The sequence below is a fragment of the Vanessa tameamea genome, chromosome 3, assembly GCF_037043105.1.
Source record: "Vanessa tameamea isolate UH-Manoa-2023 chromosome 3, ilVanTame1 primary haplotype, whole genome shotgun sequence".
Lineage (NCBI taxonomy): Eukaryota > Metazoa > Arthropoda > Insecta > Lepidoptera > Nymphalidae > Vanessa > Vanessa tameamea.
Genome location: NC_087311.1, coordinates 6254797 through 6281201, shown reverse-complemented (window position 1 = coordinate 6281201; position 26405 = coordinate 6254797). Strand labels below are relative to the sequence as shown.

Here is a 26405-nt window from a genome sequence, read left to right as displayed (position 1 = left end):
AATCCGCAACACACTATACCTATCTATGTCGCGTGAGGCACAACAACCATTTTTTTATTTAAAAATCTTGATATTTTTTTGGACTACATTCAGACGCATTTATTTTACTCATGCTATTAATCCTTATCAAAACAATTTCTCCTAGGAATGAAACAGTCAACGAAATAAACAATTTAATTATGCAGAAAGTACCGGGTGAAGTTAAGTGCTATAAATCCATAGACACCGTCACTAATATCGAGAACGCAGTGCACTACCCCCAGGAATTTTTAAATTCTCTGAACCCCACTGGGCTACCACCTCATAAACTGTTGTTAAAACTTGGCACGCCGATAATGCTTCTCAGAAATTTAAGCCCCTCCAACATGTGTAATACAACACGAGACTTCTTATAAAGGAGCTAAAAGATAATTTAATAGTAGCGAAGATTATTATTACCGGCACTGCAGCTGGTGAATTAGCTCATATACCAAGAAAACCCATGATTCCTACTGATTTGCCTATACCCTTCAAAAGGCTCCAATTTCCAGTAAAAATTTCTTTCGCACTAACGATAAAAAAATCTCAGGGCCAAACATTCAAATTAGGAATTGATTTACGAAAAGAATGTTTTACGCATGGGCAGCTTTACGTTGTCCTATCACGGGTCTGGGCTCCCGACCATCAGTATATTTTGTTACCTGAAAATAATTTAACGTCAAATGTTGTTTATAGAGAAGCTCTACAATAATCGCTTTAGTTATCTATCCTAAAACAACGGGTTGCACTCCGAGACTGCCGGCAGAAGTGAAAACTTAGTATTAATTACATTTAAATATTTTCATCATTAACAACTTTAACATCCACATAAAGATTCTCTATGCAGACTGCGTCGTTGATGTTAGTGTCGGTGTCTGTGAATTGACCTGGAAATCATTTTGCTGACCGTGTCTTTCCTGGGTAGGCTTTTTGCAGCGGTAACCGATATCCACGCGGGCGGAGTCGTGGGCGATCGCTATTAAACATATAAAAATATAATAAGCTTTGAATTTTCAAAAAATATTCAATGTACACCTACAGATTCGATCGATTTACTCCTTAATTATATGTATAGAAAAAAAAATAAGTTTACAAAATCAAAGATCAAGTCATAATATAACTATTTACATCACATCCATGATCTGTATAGTGTTGTAAAGTTTTCATAATTTTCGCAAAGTTTAAAAAATTCATCTTCTTCTATTTATTTAAAAAAAAATGATGTATGTATCTTTATGGGTTATTTTGATTTCCGTTTGAGATACGCAATCCTGTCACAAATTCGAAATATACGCGGACGAAGTCGCGGGCAGAAACTAGTTAATAATAAAATTATTATTATTTTAATTACTCACTCACAAATTTAATTTAATTTATATTTGAATAAAATTAGATAAGGTGTAAAGATGTGTATATTGAGCGACTTGGCATTTAATCGGCGGTGTATCGAGTTCATTATGTAGTTTTCACCTCAGAGCGTGCGCACTCGTCATAAAAATCATCTCTCATTATTTTGTTATTACTTTGACTGTTTTTCAATATCATCATTGTGATAGCCAACAGCAAAAAAATAAAACGTACTTGGAACCTGTAGGTAAATATTTCTTTGTCAAAGTCGCTAGCGAAAGTGAATTTGGCTACATCAAACACTCATGCTTTCAATATAATTAAAGTGTTTTTCATCTGTAAAGCTTCACGTACTCTTTGTATAAAAGAAAAAAAAAGGTTAAAGAAATATAAACTTCGCACGTTATTTCACGTCCCTGTCGATAAACCAAGCGAGATATCAAAAAATAAGTGTAATAAATTTACGAAGGTGGTTTCCATTAATTCAGGGTACCTTGACGAGGGTCGAAAGTTTAGCGGATTATAACAAGTGGCAGCACTAACTGTCACAAGCAGACCTGGCCACACCACGCCTCACGGCTTAATCGCCAAACTTTCCCCTACGATTGGAGTTTTTGTGGAATTACGGCGAACTCCAACCGCTAATTTATGCGCCCACTGAATGGAGAGAAAGAGCACTCGACTCATTCTGCTCCCATTACGTATTCAGGACATCTTTTAATCGAATACGTAAATGGTGACAATTTGAACCAGATAAAAGGTTTTACAAATTTAAATAAAAATAACTGAAATGCATTTAGAGTTTATTTTTTTCGAAATTCAGACACGTTTGACTTGCTATCAAATTTAAAGACGCAATTTATTTAAACATAGGAATAGTTCTATTGTCTCCAGAAATAAAATATTTTTAGTTGTGATTTTTTTTTAAATCCTATCAACCCTGTCATGTTACGCAATATCTCCAACAGTCTGCACTGCAGTCTAGTCAGCGACAGTATCTTATCACACAAACTAAGCCTTTTTAAATTTGGTTTAAATTGTAAATCTATGTGAATTATGTAACTATGAAACAAAACATTCCGTTTGATCTTACCAGAGTAATGTGACTATTTATTTCAATAGTTTAAAATATGTATCAAAGTAATGTAAATAAAACACACAAAAAACAGATAAAGAAATAACTACAAGCACAGGTAATATACCATTTTAGAGTTACCAAGGTTAGTGGAGCATTGGCGATGTAAGGAATAGTTAATCTTATAAATAGTGTAAGCGGATTTTTGTCTCAGTGATTATGGGACGATATCTGCGCATAAAAATCAGTTCGGTTATGGTATCGCTGGAAGAGCTCCTCAGAAAATTAAAGAGGTTTCTTGATTTTAATCTACTAAATTGTTACAATTTAACAAAGAATTAATTTTAGAGAGAAGAAAAAAGATACTGGGTGGTTAGAAAACAGCACGACGGCTGTTTAAAAAAGTATAAAAACGTAAACAAAATAAAATAAAATTGTAATCAACAAACTCCAATTCTAAATGAACTAATGTATACTATTTGACATTAAAATTTTCATTTAAAAAAGTTTGATCATTTTGGCGCCAAATACAAAGAAGTGATTTTCAATTTACAATGAAATTAAATCAAAACAAAACCTGTCAAAGGTTACGAAATTCCTAAAAAATCTTTTGAATAAACGAAAAGTGAAGAGACCCTCTAGTATTTCTTAAAGCGCCTTCAATGTCTACGAATGATCACTGAAAGTTATTTGAATAAATGCCTAAGAAAAAAACCGGTTGGGCAAAGCAAAGCTTAGCTTGGTATTCACGTTAAAATATTTTCTTACAATAGCTCTATATTTAAAAAACAACAACTTATAGTATAACATTTATCCTATGCGTAGCGGTAGGTTGCTTCATATAGCAAGAAGACAAAATTTATTTGATTCGAATTAAACTAAGGACGAGTACAACTTAAAAGATTATTAATGGAACCGAACCTTCGAATTTCATTATAAAACATAGAAGTGGCTTCATTTTGAAACAAATAACCACTGATCAACATATTTTAACCAAATACTACTGCTTTTGTACTCAAACAATAAGAATAATTTACAATATTTCAACTACAATTTGATGAAACGTGAATTACATAAATAGCAATCAGTATTAGTAATAATAATTGATATAATATTTTCGTCACTATTTTTTTAATGTTTGTTGGCAAAATGTCTAATAATTATTGATTGGTACTCTAGAAAGTCCTGCACAAAGCCCTAACACGGTATAACTGTATTCCCAATGAAATAACTGTATATTTAATTTGTCAATATTTAAGTGCCGATTTGACATGTGGCAAATTAAATTCTATTTACTGTTCAATAATTGCAAAATGTTTAATATTCTGAATACGTTGACAACTCAATGAGCGTCACACGCGTTAGACTACCCAATACTAGCATTACTAGCATATGACGCTAAACGCCATGCATAATATTCGAATCACCACAAAATAAAATCGATTCACTTGCAAGGTATTGTTTAGATTTGCCAAGGTATTGTAAAATTAGAAAATGGAGGATCGATCTGTCGGTAACATTTTGATTTATTTTTGCAATGTTGAAAAAATATAAAATTTATTCTAAATAAGGTCTTTTTTTTGCTGTTATCGCGCTAAAGGTAATTGTAATAGTTTAGGCAAAACTATAATTTTCATTTTTTACAACGTAGTCACTTTAGACTTTACCTGATGAATTTTACAGACTTCGCTTCCGATTCACGTGCATTTCTATGGCTGTGTTTTTTTGCTCGTTTTTTCGGCCAATCCTATCGGATTTTTTTCGTAATTATGGAAGCTGGTTACTCTTTGAAGTACTTCAGTTAAAAATGTAATATAGCTGCCTGTATATATTGCCTTTATGAGAAGATTTTTGAAAATTATTATACATCAATACTCAGTTATATACACTGCGAGTTGATGGGCATTCTTTTAATCTTCTCAATGTTTACATTTACTGCCGAATACAAGATGGATTCCAGCACAAAAGAAGTAATTGGAACAGCTAGCAACAACAATATAATTATGCTAGTTCCGTTTTTTGTACTTAGACGAAATTCGTTTAAGACTAGGTCCTAAGATTTTAAAACCATAATGATGTAAGTGTTTATGATAGAAAAGTCATAAGTCATAGAACATTTTTTTTTTTAATTTAAAATAGATAGGCAAACTGGAAAACGAGTGACATAAAGGTTACTGAATACCACCTCCAATAGACATTAGCAATGCAAGAAATATTAACCATCCCTTGCCACTTTTGGGAACTAAGTTTTTACATCCCAGGCACATCGGTTTGATGGGTTCATTAACCCTGGAAAAATGTCGTAAGTAGCATGTAATTTAAGAGACATTTTTAGAGTTCCATTCATCTAAAAAAAAAAGATTTATAAGATCACTTCGTTGTCTGTCCGCCCATATGTCTGTTTGTTTGTCTGCCTGTCCGACAAGACAGTTTTTCTCAAGAACTCGTAGAGGTTTAAAATTTTAAATTAATACATTTGGCAAGAAGCAATGAATTGTGGCACAAGAATAGGAAAAAAATCCAAAAACCGGTAAATTTTTCATTATTGTCGGTAACTTACCGTATCACCAAACAATAATAACAATAAATAATAAAAACTGTATCTCTTAAAGTGAAGGAGTTAGGTAGGTTCGTACCCAAGAGCACGGTAAAACTTCATATTCAATAGGTCAATATGTATATTATGGCTTTATTGTTGCTTGCTTTATGCAACGGCAAAAGATTTTTTCGTCGAAACCTTTTACATATTCAAATCTTTTCAAATATTGTGTAAGTAGTGTTGCATTGCCAAATAATTGCATTGTATTATATATGCGTTACGGTGTTCATTGAATAGCTTAATTTTTATACAAAATGCTTGACATCTTTGAATGTAAATTGTAATATGAGTTAACTGATGTCGTTCATGCCGCTGCATGAACGGCGCCATTTAGTAAAGTTGCTAGGCGTTTCATCGAATGACTAATTTAACCTGTTGGCTGCGACATCTAGTGGATATCTTTCGTTCAATTAATTTTTCACTAAGTTTTAATTCGTAACAATGCACTAATATTATACATTAATTTATCCAACTATTTAAATTAATAATTAGTACATTAAGTGAATTTGTTATCAACGCCATCTACAATTGAAATTCTTAACTATAACTTCACATAACAACAACAACGCCTTTGTAATTCTGCACTTCGCCGATAGATGTCAGAGCGACAATTTCTAAAGCGACATCTATGCATGATCAATTGAATTACTGAGAAGTTCCGTTCAGTTAGCAGTTACAACGAGCGTAGCTAAAAATACATAGATGACACTGACAATTTGAATCAAACTATTTTAGTACAATTCTTATAAGTATTTACAACAAAAATAATATTAGATTTTTGCCTGTTGAGAATCGTAGTACTATAAATATACAACTTTATATTTGCATTGCGTAAAAAAATACGTTTATTACTAACAAGTATGATATCATCTTAAGCCAGTGATCAGAAGTATCTACATTTTGCTCTTTATTTTATGTAACCTCTACTTACATACAAGAAAAGTACGTTATAGCAAAGTTGTTGGTTGTTATTTATTCGCATACTACTTTAAAACTAAACGGTAGGTGTTGCGTTACGTTGCAATGAGTAAGATAATTTCATCCGAAAAGTTTAGTGCATCATACATTAATGTAAATGTATGGCAAAAGAAACAAATTAAAAAAATGGCGCCTTTAATCGCTGTTTGAGCACTAATTTGGTAAACCCTGAATATAAATCACTATAGGTACGGCAAGTGAACGTACTACTAACACAGTAGGTACAGCAATTTATCTTTAATATTGTTAAATCTAAATTTATATGAACTGTCAGGCCTGTCTTAATCCAGGGTACAAAAAAATAGGGCGCCGTGAATTGGGGGGGAGGGCGTGTATACCTCAAGAACGATGGTCAAATCTTGGATCCTCCGAATAAGGCGCCTCCGAAGATCTCTAAAGATCGCCAGAATTAAGCGCCCGATTTTGTGCTTAAGACAGGATTGTGAACTGTTATTAAAGATAGGTAATTCAATATTTTGTGCTCGACACAGTCAACTTTAATTAACTATCACAACCCAGATATATTCATAAACTTTTTTCTAACTAATTTCTAATATTCACCGAGGACATCTAAGATTGATCTCTGATTGTTTTATTATATTACTGTAATATCAAATTACTTGATGGTAGGAATTTGTACAAATATCTCACATATAACTCTGTCTGTTTAAGTATCACCCATTAACCAGATATTCTACCGCCAAACAGCTCTACTTAGTATTGTTCTGTTCCGGCTCAATGGGTGACTGGGCCAGAGGAATTACAGGCACAAGTGACATAACAACAAGTTATAATATATTGACTACAAAAATAGGTACCTAATGTGTCGATATTCTTCTCCATTCTACAGGTAAAGGGTGAGCCAACGTAATTACAAACACAACAAGAGACAACTCCTTAGATCCCGTAGATGGCTTCATTTTGACGGCGTACCTAAGCAGTAATAACCACTTACCAACAAGTGATCCATATGACTGTCGTAAGAAAAAATATAAGTAAGTATATCCAGTCTTTATTTTATACCTACAATCTCCACCGATATTCTAATGACTCAACTCCTGAAACCCATTTCTTCCTTCATTAACATTTGCCAAGTTAATGTGTGTCGAAACAAAGAACAAAAACATACTTACATATAATTATACTGAAAAAAAAAAACATTTTGAAATGAACATAATTTCTTCCTATCTGAAACACATATATGTATTGAGTTAATTTTATTTATCAATGATATTATTATACGACAAAATAAGGTTGTTTCTGAATCATATTAGTGCAGATAATTTCTATTCAAATGTCGTATCATAGGCGCATTAGTCTTTATCACAGAGTAATGGCTAGACGGGCGTGTGTTCAAGAGTCAACAGTCGCCCTCGGCTGAATACGGGATTTCATATGCAAAATGTTTGCTCTGATAAATTACCCCATTATTTTAAGATCTGAGGTATGATAGGGATTTTGACTTTATCGCGGCTTTTGTAACGGAGCTGCTAAATTGTGTTCGATTTGTTAAAGGCTTGTAGGCATAATATTGACGTTTAGCGCGTTTACAGATTGCTCTTGGAGGGGATCGTATAAAACATTCGAATGAAATTAAAATAAACTTTGTGAGTACTTTCGAATATTTAAAACTATTTCACTAATTCGGAATGTGGATTCTACGTGGAAAAACATGCTCGTTTTTGATTAGTTAATTTATACTCGAGATTTACCAATCACCCATTCCATGCATTTTTAATATAAAGATAATCTAGCACACGGAATAGGGTACCAGGGCATCACTAGTATGATTATATTCATAACATGCTTATGGTAATTATAAGCATAACTAACTTAAATTTGCGCTGAGACCGTTCAAGTAGGTTTAAACTGCGGTGTTTTAATTTAAAAGCGTATATATAATTAGATAAATAATAAGAGTCCATATATCATTATTTCATCTCTAACATAATTTGTTATAGTACTCAAGAAGAATTTGTCGTCTTAACTTAACATCTTAAGGTGTCGATCGTAGAAACAATATTTCATGTAGGTCCCAAACATTTTTCTAACCCTATCAGAAATCAATCTTCTGGGTTCTTATTAATTAGCTCATTGACTTAATACGTTGGCGTACAAATTTCCAAAGAAACCAAATATGTTTTGATACCGTCAAATTATGTCTTACGCATCTGCCCCAAAAAAGCTCGTAGCTAGTATCTATCCGTAACATCAGAGCAGCGTGACGTTTAACCCTCTCTGGCGGGTAACCGTTAAAATGAGTAATGACGATTAAAATACAGACATCGCCAACAGTTTATTTCTTACAAAACTTTAATAATTGTTAATTTACAGCCTGAAAGTACCCGAATGCCGGGATAAACAGCCTTTAGCTTTCTCTTTTTTTAAAGAAAAATCTTGGAACTTGTACCACCAAACTCTTTTAGTGCGGGTTGGTATAGGTCGAGCACTAGGCATACTTAACTTAAAAAAAACATAAGATTATATACATAACTTTATAAATAAGAACTAAACTTTTTTGATTACTGAGTATATTATCGATATATTTGTTAAAGGGAATATAATACTAAATATTCCTTAGAGCAAAGTATACATTTAATGAGCTAAATTTAAAACGTTCCGAACCCCTGTCATCGTAGTCAAAATGCACTTATAAAACTTCTTATCCAAATATGAAAAAATAGTGATTATCATTTAATTTCATAGTTAGGAAACGCTCATTGATTGTGACTGGGAGGCGCGTGCGAGAGGCACCTGCTTCCGTCGCTGATAGGGTTAAATCAATATTTAGATTAACGTATTTTAATCTTTTATCTTTTTATTGTAACAAACTAACAAAGATAGATGTATTTCCATATAAGTAAGTGATTTTAAATATCTCTATTTATTGGCGTATACTTTACTTTTTTACATGAACTAGTTAATAACAAATGAAGCTATTTATTGCATAATCAAATTATAAGTTCGGAACTACAATTTACATCGCATCTGTAATTACACTGGCTCATTAACCAAACTGGAACCCAACAACACCAGAATTAAAAGGTAGACTTCATAAATAATGTGTGGGTGCTACTACTGCTACCTAACTAGACGAGCTTGTACAGAACGTTATCACCAATTTAAGGACAAATTAAAATGATTCATTGTCTTTAAAGAAATCCAACCTTCTTAAATATCTTCTTTACATATAAAAATATAATCCCTATTTCCCTTGGTCAAGCCATAACATAAAAACGAATCGACTAATTTCATTCATACTTTTAAGAGTTGTAATACTTTATTGAAGAGTCTTATGGAAAAAAAAATCACATAAAATTGGAGAATTTTTAGAAAAGTTAATGGCGAGCATATCTATATTTTATAATAGGGACTGTGCGCCAATAGAAATATATTAAAATGCACCGAAACGAAACCGGGGTATTAAATTGTACAATCTAAATCATTCCTTATAAAAGCAGTAATATTTGAAATATATGAGGTCTATCTAATTTAATTTAATTGGTAAATGTTTCAAATACAGAGTATCCTTAAAGAAACCTTTATTTCTTTATTAATTTATATTTCTCAGATCGGAATGAAAATAACGTTGCACCTATGATTTTATTTCTTATCAGATTAAGACACGTAAAAAAACAAGAAAATGTTCATGCAAGTGTTCAACTGAATCATATTTTGAATTAAGCAATTTATTTTTGAACATTAATATTATTCTCTAGGGTACGGCTTATTTTAATTAAAGGTTTTTGGTAAAATAAAATATCGTACCTATTAAATGATCCGTTGCCTGACAGATATCAGGCAGGAAATATCTTGTATATGATCAGAATTCTCACGGATAACAATCAAAGTTCAAAGTCACAAAGCAAGGGACATTTGAAAAAAAAATACTGACGGCAAAAAATCAATAAAAGAAATTTTTATCTTAGATTGATTGGTTCAGTCTGACCCTTTACCGATGCGCCTGAGTTTTTATGGACTTTCACAAAAAACTAAATGTATCAGTGTTTATTTGTGACAATTTGCTTTGTCGGTTTAGGCCAATTTACATTTGAAAGGAGTTTTTTTGTGTCGAACGAAGCGACCTGTAACAACACGGTGAATGACACAGGTAGTAGGTCGTACTTGAAGATCGAGCGATCTTGATACTTTAAATTAAATTTCAGTAATTTAATTCAGTAAAATAATTCTTATTGCTCGATCAATAATGAGTCTTAATGATATCACTAATTAAAATCGATTAAATAAAATCGACAATCATAATTGTTTTTTTTTTTAATAATCGTATCTCTATTCTCCACAGGCAAGTTCTCCGTGCCTTTATTTTTTTTTATAATTTTGATTAAAATTATTTGAATATGCCTGTCACAATCTAAATTTTGGGATTATTGATGACTATACGATTATTACGACTGTATGAAATTATAACTCGAAATGCTATACGCCAGTTGTCTTTCTTAAAGCGCTTATAATTTTAACTATTGAGTAGACTATTGATTTAGATGATTTAGTTTCCAGTTTATCATCATATTGTACGACGAGATTTCCTAGATAAATAACATAAGTGAAACTAGTAATAGCAGCAATGCATATTTTTGGTAATTATATTAATCATCTTTGACCATTCCTTACATTGGTAATGCGTCAACCACGTTGGGAACCATGTTTTTATTTGCCTTGTGCCGGTAGTTACTGGCTCTCTCACACTACAAACCGGAACACAACTATACTAAATATTGCTGTTAGGCGGTATCATATGTGATGAGTGAGTGATACCTACCCAGGGCTTGCAAAAAGCCCTAAAACCTAATTAATGATACTTTTATTCCCCTCCAAATATGCGTTAAGCTCATATTTTTCTAGATATATAAAGCAGCCCCAGTCACGATCTAACCTACATCCTTTAATCGACGGTCGCTGTAGGTAGGTCTATGGTAGCCTTTAAATTACTTTGCCCATTAAAAAGCTACCTAATATAAGTTTTTAGGCGTCTAAAGGATTAGTTATAAGTGTTACTTAAGTTTAAAATCGGCCCATGCTTAAGAAAGTATTAACTCTAGTGAATGTGCCACTAGACCAACGAGACAGTCAAGATAATTCATTAAGCAGAAAATATTATTTTAAATGGAAAGTTGTCTTTATTAAAATCGATTTATTATAAAAATATTATTAAAATGAATCATTAAATGTTCTAAATAATTTATTGATGTAATTAAAAGTATTTTATTATCTTTTTATACATGTAGTTATTTTTAAATTTTCGTCTCGCATATCAAGTATTAAAGACATCGAAGCGTGCTATGTGTCGCAGAAGCACATTCGTCGCGGCCGGGACGCTCGCAACCGGGACTTAGCGGGATGAAGACGTAATCATCCATCCATCAATCGTCGCTCGTCAACGCGACCGCACACCGCACCCTTTGCCAATTGTTAGCCAAAGGTCGTCTGTCACGTAAACTTATCTCTTATTTGTGTTATTATTGACATTAGATATTTGGTTTTGTATCAATCAGCCAGGCCTTAACTTAGAATTAGGTATGTTCGTAGTAATATAATAATTATTTCTATATATGTATATATTAAAAGAATAGTAGCAAAGCCCCAAATTAATTAAGGAATTACTAATATTCCTATTTACCCCTACTTTTAAGCTTATCACTTGTGTTAGGAGTGGGTACGACAATAGCCCAAGGGGTCAGGATCGATCCTGCCACTTTTTACATCGATTAAATATGTAATTAGTTATTCCAATTATTTTCTTCATATTCTTCATATTATCTTATTATTCTTATACAATAATTATCGGTAGTTATATATTATTTTTTCATAAAGCAAACTTTAATATTGACGTTGTTGTAACGCCACAAGATGGCGCTTCGGTTTATCAACTACAATAGAGTTCAATCTATCGCTGGTATACATTTGAGACTCTTGATATTTTTTTCTCCGACTGTTTCGAATAATAATTTAAGGCATCGCAATTCGCAAACCATTAAATTTTCCTAATACTCAGGTATATATTGTGCATATATTGTTATATATTGTTAATTAATTTTTAATTTATTTTTAATTAATTTAATTACCGCCTTCATGGTTTTTCTGTTTGACCTAAAGGTTGACTGGCAGAGAATGCCTTCAGGCATTAAGTCCGCCTTTTGTCCCATTAACTTTATGGTGGTCAATAAAGCATTTAAATAAATAAATAAATAAATATATTAGCAAATATATTTATTATCTTATTACATATATTTAAATACGTGTTAAAATTACATACACTTAAATTAACAAAGCAACAAAAAGTAACAAAACTAATCCGTATTCGAGCACGTACAAGTAGTGTAATTGCTGCATCGAAATAAATCATACCCTGGGAGATAGTATTATGTGGCTCGCATAAAACTCGCAATCGGCTTACAGCGCTAACGTCTGTGAATAAAGCGCTTGCGAAGGCTACCGCTGTACGCAATCCGCACACAATACTCGGTAATCAGCGACACGTCTAATATTTTACGAAGGACTAGATTTATATTAAAACCTCAATAGCTCAGCGGTAACCGTCCTTCTAGCGATTTGAATGATGCAAGTTCGTTTTAGACTATTGTCTTACTCACTCTAAACTTTAAAACTTTACATATAATTGGAGGCAAATAGTACTGTAATATAATATAAACATGCGTCGGCTGTTGGCTGTTGGAATTTAGGTTATAATAAATATTTTTGTTGAGTGGAGAGAAGGACTATGTCCAGCAGTGGGACATTTACAGGTTGTTACGTAGGTGTATTAACGGCTGCTTCACAATATATCTATGATAATATAATGTTTATACAGAAGTATTTATAATAATATTCCATAAAAGATGATATATGACTATTAATACAAGAAATAAGAATAAACTTGTGATGCCTTCCGTTTACATACAGAGAACGTTTTTGGGTCATTACCCAAAAACGTTCTCTGTATGTAAACGGATACCATGGATGCGTATACCATTGTATACGCATATATAATACCGGAAAATATAATCAATTTACAATTTAAAAAATACCTGGATGCTCGAGTTCCATCACAGGACTGATTGATCACTCATTGTGAATAACAGCATAGAAAATTAATATGTTTATTTCAAAAGTGCAACAATGCGAGTTTCTTGCTGTTTCTTATCGCTGGAGGCTGCTTTCGGAAACGGTGGTAGTGTTTTAATGATGCTTCATTGTTAAGTTTTTTGAATAAAATACATTTGATTTGTTTACGTAGACATTACTAGTGATCGTTTACGTAAAATGTATCATATTTAAATTTCATAAAATAATAATCACTATACAACCATTTTTAAGTTACTACCACCAAAACGAAATTGATTATAATTCTAATCGGAAAATTATACTGAAAATTATATGTATAAATTATAAGTAATTTTTTTTTATAATTATAAGAATAGATTGTAATAAAACCTGGAATTACGGTATCTTTAAATTGAAACTATTATAATTCCTAACGTTCCGAAAATATTACGTGTTTAAGAAAGTCGAAAAAGTGTATCACACAGATGACCAAATCAAATAGTCTTTTATAAGTGCTTTTAAATAGTTCAATTTCGAATATGGATTCTATTTATCGAAAAGAAGCTTCAACTGCTAACATTTTATATGAAACCAGCAATCATTCTCTCGATGCATTTTTATCATAATATATTCTGATACAGAGTAATAAATTTCTAATGATATCATTTTTAATAACAAATTAAAGCCCGCTTTAAAGGAGATCAAGTCGTTGCTGCGTTCTGTATCGCGTACACGTAGCCGCAAATGTATACTTGTATTTATTATTTGACTAGGAATAAATACTAATGCCACTCTTATTTTCTCATTTTAATTTTCATTCACTTTAGAAGTCTAAGAACTTACTTAAATAAACCTACGCTATACTGATAAAAGGCGCGCGATATCTATGTAATCTAATAAGGTTGTTTAGGGAAGTTTCTTGTTGTAATAAAGGCAATAAAAGTGTAATAAGGCATAACTCTTTCGAGCTCCACAGCGCAGGCGCAAGTAGTGAGGGGCATCGTAGTGTCGTAAATCTAACGTGAGGATTGCGCCCACGCCGCGCATCTCAGGAGCTCGAGATAAACATTGTTGATATTTACGCGTATTACACTATACTGATGTTCGAGGGATTACATCTTTTAAAATATTACTAACTGTAATAGTGGTTAACTAAAACTGGGAATACTGATTTTACGTTTGATTATCTTTGATGTACGTAGGTTTAACGATGTTTGATTGACCATCTGATTCAATCAGATTGCCTTCTTATGTTCTTGCGCGTTTCATCTCTGAACTTTATAAACTTCACTTTTCTAACTTCGAATTAGATCATTCGACGAAGTATTTGATGTTCACCGATGTTATACATCATAAATAGTGGGTATATTTTGAAATATATTTAAAATATATGTCATGTAATTCAAACACTCTAAAATGTATCTAATTTTTAGAAAATTATGAAATGGCTAAACATTTAGATGTGGCCTATACGTGAATCTTAAGCGATAATTTCGGGTTTAAAGTTCAGTTGCTTAATTGGTGTTCAATTTCGTGCTTGGTGGTGAAGGAGAAATGCATTTGTGTCGAATCTGCCATAGTTGAAAACGTGGTGGCATAGGTATAACTCTTCTCGATAGGAGAGGAAGCCGTAGCCTAACAGTCAGAAAATTCCAGGCTGTAAAAACCTAAAATAACGGGCGACACATTAAAATATACAAAGTTTTAAAATATATAAAATCTTTGACATTTTATCAATCCGTAAAAATTAAGTCCTCATAAACAGGTTTTGCAGTTACCAAAACAATAATCGTAATAACATAACCATATGAAAAAACAAATGATTAATTGAATAAAAAACAAAATAGAACAACTATAAAACACGGTACTACGGTAAATTTTGGAAAACCTTAATCATTTAATCAAGGCTGAAATAATATTACATATTAAAATACTTTTTGAATAATTTATTTTAACGATATAACGTATCTTAACAATGCCACGTGTCCATAAAAGTCAAAAAGGTAAAAAAAAACATATGTTGTTACTTTATTTTTAAAAAAATATCAACTTTTTTACCTCTCAACTTTCAATTTTATGAAAGTTATGTAAAAAGTGCCCTTAATATCGGATCCTGGTGAATAATTACAGTACGAATACCACTATTAGAAATCAGGAACACACCTGTTGTTCGTATGAGCCTGGATTTTTTGTGCGCAACCCTTTCACGAATTTACATATCTCCCAGCTCTTTGTTAAAGCTAACGAGGGTTATTATTTCAACCACAAAATGTAGTCTTAACTGGTTCTGATTGACAAAGGTACGGAACTCAATAAAGAGTTATGTAAAGGAAGTTTTTAATGTATCGTTTACATAATTATTTTCACCTCGTTAGCGATTGTTAGTGTCAAATTAAAAATAAGCTAACATGCACCTTCGGAGGAATTTTAGCACGTACTCAAATCTTTAACTTATTTAATTTCTTTTTTCTGTTATATTGGATCCGCCGGAGCACGTGAATGTTCTTTTTAATATGTTCTCGCTAAACATAAAGTTGTTAACGACTGCAAGTTTAAAGATAGGAATAGAGAATGATGGCTCTCCTATCGAATACCTCAATCACCTTTATTAAGGTAATGAAATAGATTTATATCGTCCACGGTGATTTTATGTCAAAGTGCAGTTCATTGCCACTCGACAATGTCGGGAAGACAATGTAATTTTATGCTTAAATGAGCCTCACCTGAAGTGGAACTCGCTCGGAAAATTTTGAATGGCAATATTACTTGCCTCTGTGTCTCGCACCTTTGTCTTCGTCCTAAATTGTAGTTATGCTTTATATAACAACAGAAGCGTTACAACTTTCCAATGGTATATTTTCTTAAAAACGATATTTCAAAGCGGGTTCCGTGAAGACATTACGAAATTTACTCATTATAAAGACTTAACCGAATAACACGATTTTTACATCGGTGGTAATGGCCATATGAGGTCTTTTGTTTCTTCCATAGTTTAAAGAAAAAGGTGTGATGTATATTATTTTTTATTTTAAAACCAAAGTTATGATTTAACAAACTTACATGTTTGTATTTTGGAATTTGGAAACTTTGGTGATAAAAAGCGTAAAATAATCCTAGTCTAGTTAAAAACGAAGTTACGAACACACATTAGTATGAAGAGATACGGACAAAAACACAATAAAGTATTTATGTTCTCTATAAAATCTTCTCCGGCCACGAACTCATATTTTATGTGAAGCCGCTGAACCCAATTACACATGAATGGTTCGTCATGATCAGAGATTTTTTGGGCCCTAATAAAAACTGACGATGAGATTTATTCCCCGCTAGGCGGCCGACAAGCATATTCTAATTCATCTTATTAGCGTTGCAACCTGATAATAAATTCTATACTAATTAATGAGCTGTAACACGCACAGAAAATAAAATTATTCTCATCTGTGACTATGCTGATCGCTTGAAAGATCTTATCTTTAAGTAAATTAAAACTATTTGTGTAACGCAGCTATAACGATCCTCAGTAAAGCTTTACGTAGTTAACGTTTTATCATTAAACATAAATAAAACTTTATATGAACTTATATAGAAATAAAAATCAGATATGGCGAGCCTTCATTAGGCTTATGAGCAGAGATTTATTGAACACATTAATTGATACGTATCGATGCAAATGAAAACAAATATATATTTTTATAAGAAATATCATTCTAGAATCCATGTACAGCTAATGCCTGGGTCGAGTCGCGAGAATTTAATCGAAATCTGCGTTTGTCAATCAATAAAACCGAGCGAGACGGACCACTTTGTGCATTGGACGTACATAACGTGGACATGACAATACTCGTACAAAATAACGTAATTAGATACATGTATCATTATTATAAATCTTACAGATCAAATTTTTTATTATATAAGTATTTAATTATTGCAAAGAATTTGCATTACGTAGCTCTTAAAAATTGTACATATTTTTTTAAAAACTATTCCTGATACAGGCCCATTTCAGTGGTGCTTAACAACAGTCGAAATCGGAATATAGGATTGATTACTTCTGAACATTGAATAACGCGTTTTTGTGAACCATTCTCAGTAGTCGTAAAGCGTGTCAGAGAATATAGTTTTTGATGGAAGCACCACAAGTCCAAATTTACTTGTCCTAATGGCGATGTCGCAGTTAAAGTATCCTCACAAATGCGCATTGTACTCGTAGTTTGAGGACACGTCGACTCGCTCGCGATGCGAGACAAGCGGCAATGTGCTTTTGAGATACCGACAGTTTTCAACGAATCTCGCCAATACGGCTGTTCTTCGTAATCTCACATTAAAGAGCAATAAAATACGATACCTATATTATATGTACGCAAAAATATGCATTCCTATGATTTCTTCGCGTTCTTGCATAATTAATTTACTCTAGCTGACAGAAGTAACTTGACGCGTTAAGTTAAAAAATACTAACACGTTATTTGTCATGAGGAATAATAGATCCATTCCTAAAACAAATGTACTATAATTAATCGAGATTTGACTAAAGTATTGTCGTTTCCGCTTAGATTAAATTGTAAATTTAATCCCGTGAATTTTAAATGACCAATGCTAAGAAATATTTTTAATTAATTAAGATGTTAGTATATACAAACTACTCAGTAGATCACATTTGAACAAGGAAAATATGATATAAAATTATATATACATATTTTATTTCTAAAATAAAATAAAGTCATTTCATTTTATAAAACATATTATATTTATAGCGATCCTAAAAATTGAAAAAGATATAAAGTCGGCTACGAGTCAATCCATACATCTATTAACGTCCGATAAATGTTACCGTGGGCCCGTGATAAAAGTGACCAAGTTGATAATTTATTGGGCATACCGAGCAGAAACTTCGTAAAAATAAACATGAATGGCTGCCTTATTGGGGCTTGATTTAATACAGCCAATAAAACAGTAACTAACCTTATATAAATTACTAAACAAATAAATAACATTTGTGGTAATCAACTTTATATCTACAGAGAGCGCTGCATCAAATTGGATACTGTTTGATGCTAATAGCGAAACATTGAAGCTATCGGAATTTATGAGAATGATCTCGAATAAATTTTTCACTGCTTTTCTTTAAATTAAAATAAACTTTGTTTAACGTAATATGATGCATGAAATTTTGATTAAAATCATAAACATATTCGTATTTTTTACAATTTAAGGATGTAATAAATAAAAAAATATTTTATTAAATTGGAACTCGCGATGACTTTGTAAAATCGTTGCGATTTTATTCGCTGCGTTATTACATGTTTACGACAATATTGGTCACATTAAAATTATTTCATACACATGTCCTGATTACTGTTATAAATGTTAAAGTGAGTTTGTTTGTCATGCTGCCGAGTCTCAAATATTATTCCGAACGTCGTAATTGAATCGCTTTGTTTTGAAATACGGACTAACTCCAAATTGTTCCAGTCTAAGGTTAGTCTCCGGAGCTCAAGGATAAATGGAAACTTTTACATACATGCCGGTAGCAAGTATTTGCAATTTACTTAAGAGTCAACAAATAATAGATTTATTTTTAGTGTATGTTGATCTTCAAACGTTATAAGCTTAGAAATAACAATGCAATTGAAACTGATCATTTGACCCAATAAATCTTCGAATGTCCACGAGCAAACCGGAAAGTAAGTACTAGTTAATAAATATGTTACAGTGCTCACCAGTTTACGTACCAACAGACATTCAGCTTCCACATCACATTACTATAACCCGGCAAACTTAGCACATATTAAGCTGTTTACAATCTAAAAGTAACTACGTACTTACGAATATTCAGATAATAAAGATGCATAAAGAGCCGCGGAAAGGCACCGTCTAATCACTCCGTCGTCATTAAATCGAAGCAATAACTCTCTACATAGTAGCGAGCATGTATGAAGGCTCATAATTCTTTGCTAAAGTCTGTTGTGGCTGTCCAGAGATTGATGGTACCTCTCCTTAGGTGGCCTCTTAATAAGTATCCGTTAATTCCACTTAAGTTCCAAGCTCAAACCAGAATCCAACGTTTCGCGTTTACGGACAAAATAATGGCTGTATTGAAAAACAAACGGTTTTAATATTTATAATTAAAAACTGGATGTTAATAACCATTTTGCTACCTTCAATGTTTTAAATGAAAGCAACGAAGTTAAATATTTATAGTTTGAAACAAAATCAACACGAACGAAAGCATACTGAATAATTTTGAGTTCATAACCAATGAAATGTGATTTTATTTTATTTGGTTTTCTCGCATAGATCCTACGAAACTAGTTTATATATTATGACAATACGCTGACATATGATCGAAATATATTCAGGGTCTCTTGTGTGAGTTTATAATATAAGCTATCAATTTCAATATTCATTAATCTCATGTTCAAGGTCACGGACAAAATAAATAATCAATCGAACAACGGTACATTTATAAACTTTATTGTTTGTCACAAAATCTCATTTATTCGTTAAAAACAAGATCAAAACATTTCTATCGCAGTGACTTACAATTACAAAGAAATAATTATAAAATACACAATTTTATTTCGATTTTCTTTATTTCGGTTGTAGGCATATGTGAACTGCAGAAAACGAAACGTTCGACGAATTTTTATTTTTTTGTGGGTACCTAAATCGTAACGATCACTGACTACTTGAAACCATAGAGATTCGAGTTACCAAATGATTTTGTATAATATTTTGCTTCGATGTACAGTTGTTTTTTAGAAAACCGGGAAATTTTATGCTTTCATTCATTTCCCAATAATATGACATCTGATTTTATTATATTTATAGATACTTTTGATTGAAGTCGGTTGCTTTTTCGTTTATTGTAGTAACTAATGCAGTTTAGATTAACGCTCAATTACTGGCGGTTTAGCGCTTCCCGATAATTTTAGTTTTAATTATTTTGAAGCAGAGTTATACTTATCAATGTGTACGCTTTAAAATTTTACTTTCAGATAAATTATAGTACTCGTATTAACACGATGTTTCAAAAAACGTTTACGAAGATAAGATGGCTAGTGTCGGATAATATAGATCAGTATTTTTAAGAAAATAAACAGTATTTTAATTATTATATAAGATGTGTGTATGTGTGTTCTACACGCGGTATTTCACGTGTTATGAAAATACCCTTTAGTAAAGTACAATACGGGTTAGGTTGGTCAATTATTACGTATTTATGATTGTTTTTTTTTTAGTTATTTAATAAATCAATTTAATTCTAAATGATAGACTGTCATGTCGTATAATATTTTAACTCAACTAAGAACATTAAAAAAAAACGACTTGAACAATAAGATAACCAAATAAAAAACATTATTACATTAAGTGTTTTTCTTATAAATATTGCCTTATTATACATATATATTGTTATATTTCTTTTCACCGTTGTGTCATATGCCAATAAAATGAGGAAAATACGCTTGAATCACTTTCATTATAAACTAACTATTACGACTAATGGGTACTTTATTGAAAATATTTTTTGCTTGTATAGTACAGATACGTGATAAAGAATATAAAATTAAAACGACGAACGCAACATAATTTTAATTTCAATCTTTAGAAGTATATCGCTAGGCATAATATTAAATAAAAATAATAAATCACAGTGATCTCATTTTTTTATTTACTTTGTAGAAACTTTTACTTTACAACAATATGACGAAAAAAGAACAGTGCAATTTATATTTCAGCTTGCTAATTGTTTCCTTAATCGAACGAGTAGAGTATTCATCGTTCATATAACTTCCTCTGATTTTAATGATTTATATAAAAAACAGACACGAAGTCCGTATTGCCTTCACATAGAATATTATGTCTTAAAAATTTTTTCATTGTAAATTTACAATGCAAATTATTTTTAAGAATAAAGTTTTTAAATATAGTCATACGTTACATACATACATTAACAGCCTGTCAATTTCCTACTGCTGGGATAAGGCTTCCTCTCCCTTTGAGGAGAAGGTTTGGAGCAAATTTTGGTCAAATTTTGTATGTTTTTTTTAATACCTATTATGAAGATATTTTTCAGAATTCTGGAGAAACGAGTAAGGAATTTAAAAGATTAAGCTGTTTTGGAACTATAGCACGTTACATACATACGTGTAAATTCGCGCTTAACAACTTTGTATAGGTTATGTATGGATTTACTATATAAGAGTCATGAATAAGAAGGCCAGAAAAAGATGAACATGCAAAGTTTTGTACCCTTCAACATTAACCCTAAAACTATTGGCAACCTAAAGGCACTCCCCAAAGAGCCCCTCTTTATATCTTCATATATTTTACAAACTGTTGACCCGATTACAATGATTTTTTTTTAAAGCATTGGAGGGGGTCACTGTTTGGCGTAGATGCAGCCTGGTAGATGGCACTACGATCGGGAAGAAAATAAAATTATTTTTTCATCCAGACGAACTCTGGACGTGCACCTATTAAGTATTGATGTCATATTAATACTTGTAATTAAATTCAAGATTTAATACTACTATTACGAACTGTCTTATTCTTCATTCTAATTATAAGGCACAAGTACAAAGAAAAGCGCTTACAAAGGATGAAAGATATTCATATTAAATTAGATATTTATTAGACGTGAGAAAGAAGAGCCATGTCGTTAATTAAGGATGGTAATTTGACAAGCCCTGACAGCTAATATTGTGTTCAAATTGATTTGTGTTCAAAGTTGAATCGATTTTGACAGAATCAATAAGCCACTGAGATCTCATAGCCAGTGAAGAATGACACTCACATACTAGTATTGTACCTAATCGTTAGATTAAAGAAAAAAGTATTTTGTTTTTTTTTTTTATTATTATTACAAAACCATTTCATTACAGAGCTCTTATTAGATTGTCTGTTTTAAAAACTATTTATCGGTGGGATATTATAGTGTCAGAATTTTTTAGAAGCGTTACTTATGTTTTATTGTCAAGTCATATTTTATTGTAAGGAGCATCAAAATTATGGATTCCTTATAAAAAATATTTACAAACTAGTTTCTCAAAAACTTTTAATATTTGCTATAACACAAAAGAGGTCACTTAATAACAACACTTTGTCAGTCAGTATATAACGTTACATTTGATAACGAGTGCAAAATCTTTCATATGAAATAACTTTAACAAAAGGTTAAGACTCGGTCCTTGTGGCTCCGCGTATAATACGCGAGCACAATGCGCCCATCAGTAGTTACCGACAAAACGATGCGAGAGTAATTATAAAGAGAATGAAAACGCACAGATCGGACATGACACGTAACTCACCGACAATAGCGTGGAGATAACAAGACAGGAACCTGTTTAAAATTCCTTCTAATCGAATATGGCCTTTATGGTTGTCTTTAACACGATTATTATATTTTAAGAGGTCTTCTGTGACTTGCATTTCGTTCACGGACCGTTCCTACTTGAGGTGTCGATCTGTCGAATAAATAGCTTTGCGTCGAAGTGATTGATTAATGACAGGCTCGGCGAAAACAGACCAGCTACCTAATTAAATACTTCTGACATTAGTTGACTAGACAGGAACATCATATGGAGATTGACTATGCTGTTGAATGATTCATGGGATCTATCTTTAATATATACAACGTACGTTACAAAGGTTGCATTGAAGACATCTTTAACTTTAGAATAAGTACACATTATGTCAGTAGACCGTATTATGATTTGTTTTTAGAATTTGTTTAAAGTAATACAGTAAATGTACTTTTATTAATTATTGGATAAGTACGGAAATAAAACTTTTGCTTGAACAGAACACAAGCTTATTTTGAAATAGGCGATTTCTTTTATCTGCTTCTAGATAACATATAATCCAATTAAAAAAATCACTCGTTTGAGCTATTCCGTAAGAAAAAAATGACCGGGTAAAAATATCGTAAAATATCTGAATATTTGCTGTAATAATTTTAGCGTTTTTAGTATGAGCCACTATGATGTGTTATCGCAAAATATAGTCGACTTCGTATAAAATTTCCCGAGTGAGATTCGAAATGAGTTCATATAGAAAAGCTCCGTTAATACATTGGCTTTTGGCTCGTCCATTACTACTTAGTTTTAAACAATGATGAACTCTTTTCCTTTAAAAAATGATCCATACTATGGTGATGTATATTCAATAATATCGTTGTAAGTACATTGTGTCCGAACTATAAGAAAGAGGGAGTCTTCCGTCGGAAAGTTTTTCACAAAGTAATACTTATAACATTTACCAAGTAACAGACAACTACATTGTCTGTAGGCACACGATAAAACATGAAATTATTGAACTTCTAATCTAGTTAATTTTGTCACATATGGTATATCAAAGAATATAATATATAAATCAAATCAATCAGTAATTCAATGCAAACATTAATAATGGTGAATGACATTCAACGATAGGTATTCCATAAGTCATAAAAGTGACAATGGCAAACTGACAGTGAAACCTATCTGCCTTTGAGGTCTAAGGTTGTTTAAAAAAACACTAGCCGCTTGGAATGCGTAATCTAAGTTGTCCGGGCTAATGTTATAGTTTTCAGTTGGTTATAATTTTAGTTCATATGTAATATTTCTCTAAGAAGTCAATCAAAATAACAAGAATATTTATACGCTATACGCTATGTTCGTTTTTAAATTTATATTTTATGTATAAAATGTGTAAAAAAATATATAATGTCAATAATCTCTTCTACTCAACCCTACACAGAAGCGGCGGTGTCAATGTCGCTTCGTATGTGACTGTGTGAATAGCTTTATAGGAAATCTGTTTTGGCGTGATATAAGTTAAAAAAAATTTTTCGTCTGTTATGGTATTATTTTCTGTAGTAATAATTATATTTTCAAAATTAAGCAATTAGCTATTTTACGTTCATTGTCTCCATTACTTAAAAAAATAATACATACATAGCACGCTTGTACTTATATAAATTTTCAGATAAACCTATTTATTTTAAAATATATTACTTTTTTTTATTAGTATTTTAAAATAGGTTACTCTAGATATTCTCTTTGAGCTATATAAATTTTTTTATTCATTCTTCAATGAGTATATAAGTTACACTAAAAAGGTACAGTATAAATTAATTTGTATTATTTGACTTAATCTTAACTTTTTAATTAATCATATCACTGGCTATGACTCCAGAAAATGTAATCATTGTCAAACGTCAAAAATTATTGGTTTTCAAAAATACCTCGTCCTCAACGCATACTATGTCAATTTTAACTTGTTTTACTGTTAATCATTAGTAAATTGATTTACTATGGTTTATTATTACACATCAAAGAATATCAATATGTTGAATAATATTATCAATGATTACAAAGCATTTAATGAAATATCACCCTGTGAATACATGCAGATGTACATTGAAAAATGCCCTGAAACTATGGAAAACTCTAGAATCACATGGATCGTAGAAACATTTTTGAGAATTGAAAAACATAGCCATTTTTATAAAGATGTCAAATCACAGATATTAAAAGAAATCCCCGAAGAGGACCAAGATTACTTTATAATTATATTTGATGCTATCCTTTTTCAAATAACTCCTAACGATATGGCACATCTTTATAAATGTCTATTTAATTTAAGTAAGCCACTCTTAAAGACTCTGACAACTCTATTAAGTAATGACAAAGTTCTTGAATTTATATCTCATATAGCACAATCCGATTACGACACCAATTTTATAACCGAAAAGATAAATGCACCTTTATATTCATGGCAACCATACATGAAAGAAATGACAAATAACTTTAATAGATATGTTACAAAAATGTACAATAAAAAAATAAAACAACCTACAAAACCAGTGTCACCAAGAGTTTTAAATAGAAAGATAAAAACAACTTTTTCACAGCCTTTAAAAAAATCATCGCCAACTCCACCTAATTCTATATGCAAAGGTTCGAAAATGCTCACCAAAAGTGTTATAGACCAAAAACTAAAACAAATGCATGAAATTAATCAAAAAAAAGCTTTACACCTACTCCAGACAGTAAAAACAAACAATAATCATTACTGTAGTCAAAAATCTGAAAATTACTATAAAAAAATATCTGAAATTAAAGATGAAATCAAAAATGAATACGAGAATTATCTGCCTAAATTACTCCCAAAGATTAATATGAGTTCTACGCCACCTGTAGTAAAGGAAACAACAACAACATTAAAAAGAATCAATAAAAGAATACAATTAACAGAAAAAGAAGAACTTCAATGGTTAGAAGATTTAATGACAAATTGTCGAAATACTACTAAAATCGAAGAGCTTGAAGAATACGATCGGCAAGAAAAAGAGAGAGAAAGATTGTTAGATATCGAAAAAAAACATCTGCTTGGTAAAATATCTTATGAAGATGCTTTGATAGCGAAAAAGAAACTTTACGATGAAAACAAAAAAAAATACGATAATTTTTTAAAAGAAAAACGATTATGGGAAGAAGAAATTGAAAATTGGAAAAGAAATGAAATGAATAAAAATCGTAAGCAAGTAGAAAAGTTGTCACTAATAGAACTTGATATGCTGCATGCAAAAAATCTAAATATTGCTAAAAAGAAGGAAATTGCTAGTCAATTAAAAAAAGAATCTGAAAACATATTATCAAAAGCTGAACGGGAAAAACAAGAGGAATTGGATCGGAAAATTAAGATGATAAGGGAACTAAAGATATTAGCAATGATTGCCAAAAAAGCCAAAGTGCCTAAAGTATTTGATTTAACGGAATCTTCAGGTCTAGGTTTGTTATGTGAGATGTCAATAGCCGAACTGCAAGAAAAACTAAACATTACTAAGATTGAGCTTAAGGAAGAACTCGATAAGAAAAGAAAAAATATTCAAGACCAAAAAAAAGCCTTACAGAACGACTTAGAAGAAACAAAAAAATCTATTAAAAATTATATGTCTGAACGTGGAAACATAAGAATACAGAAGAAAAAACAAAAGAAAATCGTTGATTTGTCCTCTTCAAACGAAATTAATGAATTGAAAAAAATGCTTGAAGAAAAGCGAAATTTAAGAATGAAAATTACTTTTTAAGGTAAAAAAGAAACTAGTGGTATCGTATTATTGTTTCATTTGTCTCTTAAAAAAAATCGAAATAAATAAATATTTTTTCCCCGTTAGAATTAATTTAATATATTAAATAGCTGAGGACGCTACTCTAAATGAAAACATATTTCAGCCAGCGGCTTAATGGCTCCGATTGCTTCATTCAAGGTTGACATTGAAATAGATATTTCTTATGTTTATTACGATTATATTCGAGATCAATACCCTTTCAATAATAA

The 26405-nt window shown here is 31.4% G+C and overlaps 1 protein-coding gene across 1 annotated transcript; it reads left to right on the top strand.

Moving 5' to 3' along the window:
• Positions 1–24316: 24316 nt before the first annotated feature.
• Positions 24317–26154, top strand: LOC113397600 (uncharacterized). The gene has a single exon (XM_026636016.2). The coding sequence runs from the start codon at positions 24376–24378 to the stop codon at positions 26152–26154; it is 1779 nt and encodes a 592-aa protein (XP_026491801.2). The 5' UTR covers positions 24317–24375.
• Positions 26155–26405: the final 251 nt, after the last annotated feature.

Coding starts and splice junctions, on each gene's coding strand:
- LOC113397600 (XM_026636016.2), top strand. CDS start 24,376: ATGGTTTATTATTACACATCAAAGAATATCAATATGTTGAATAATATT.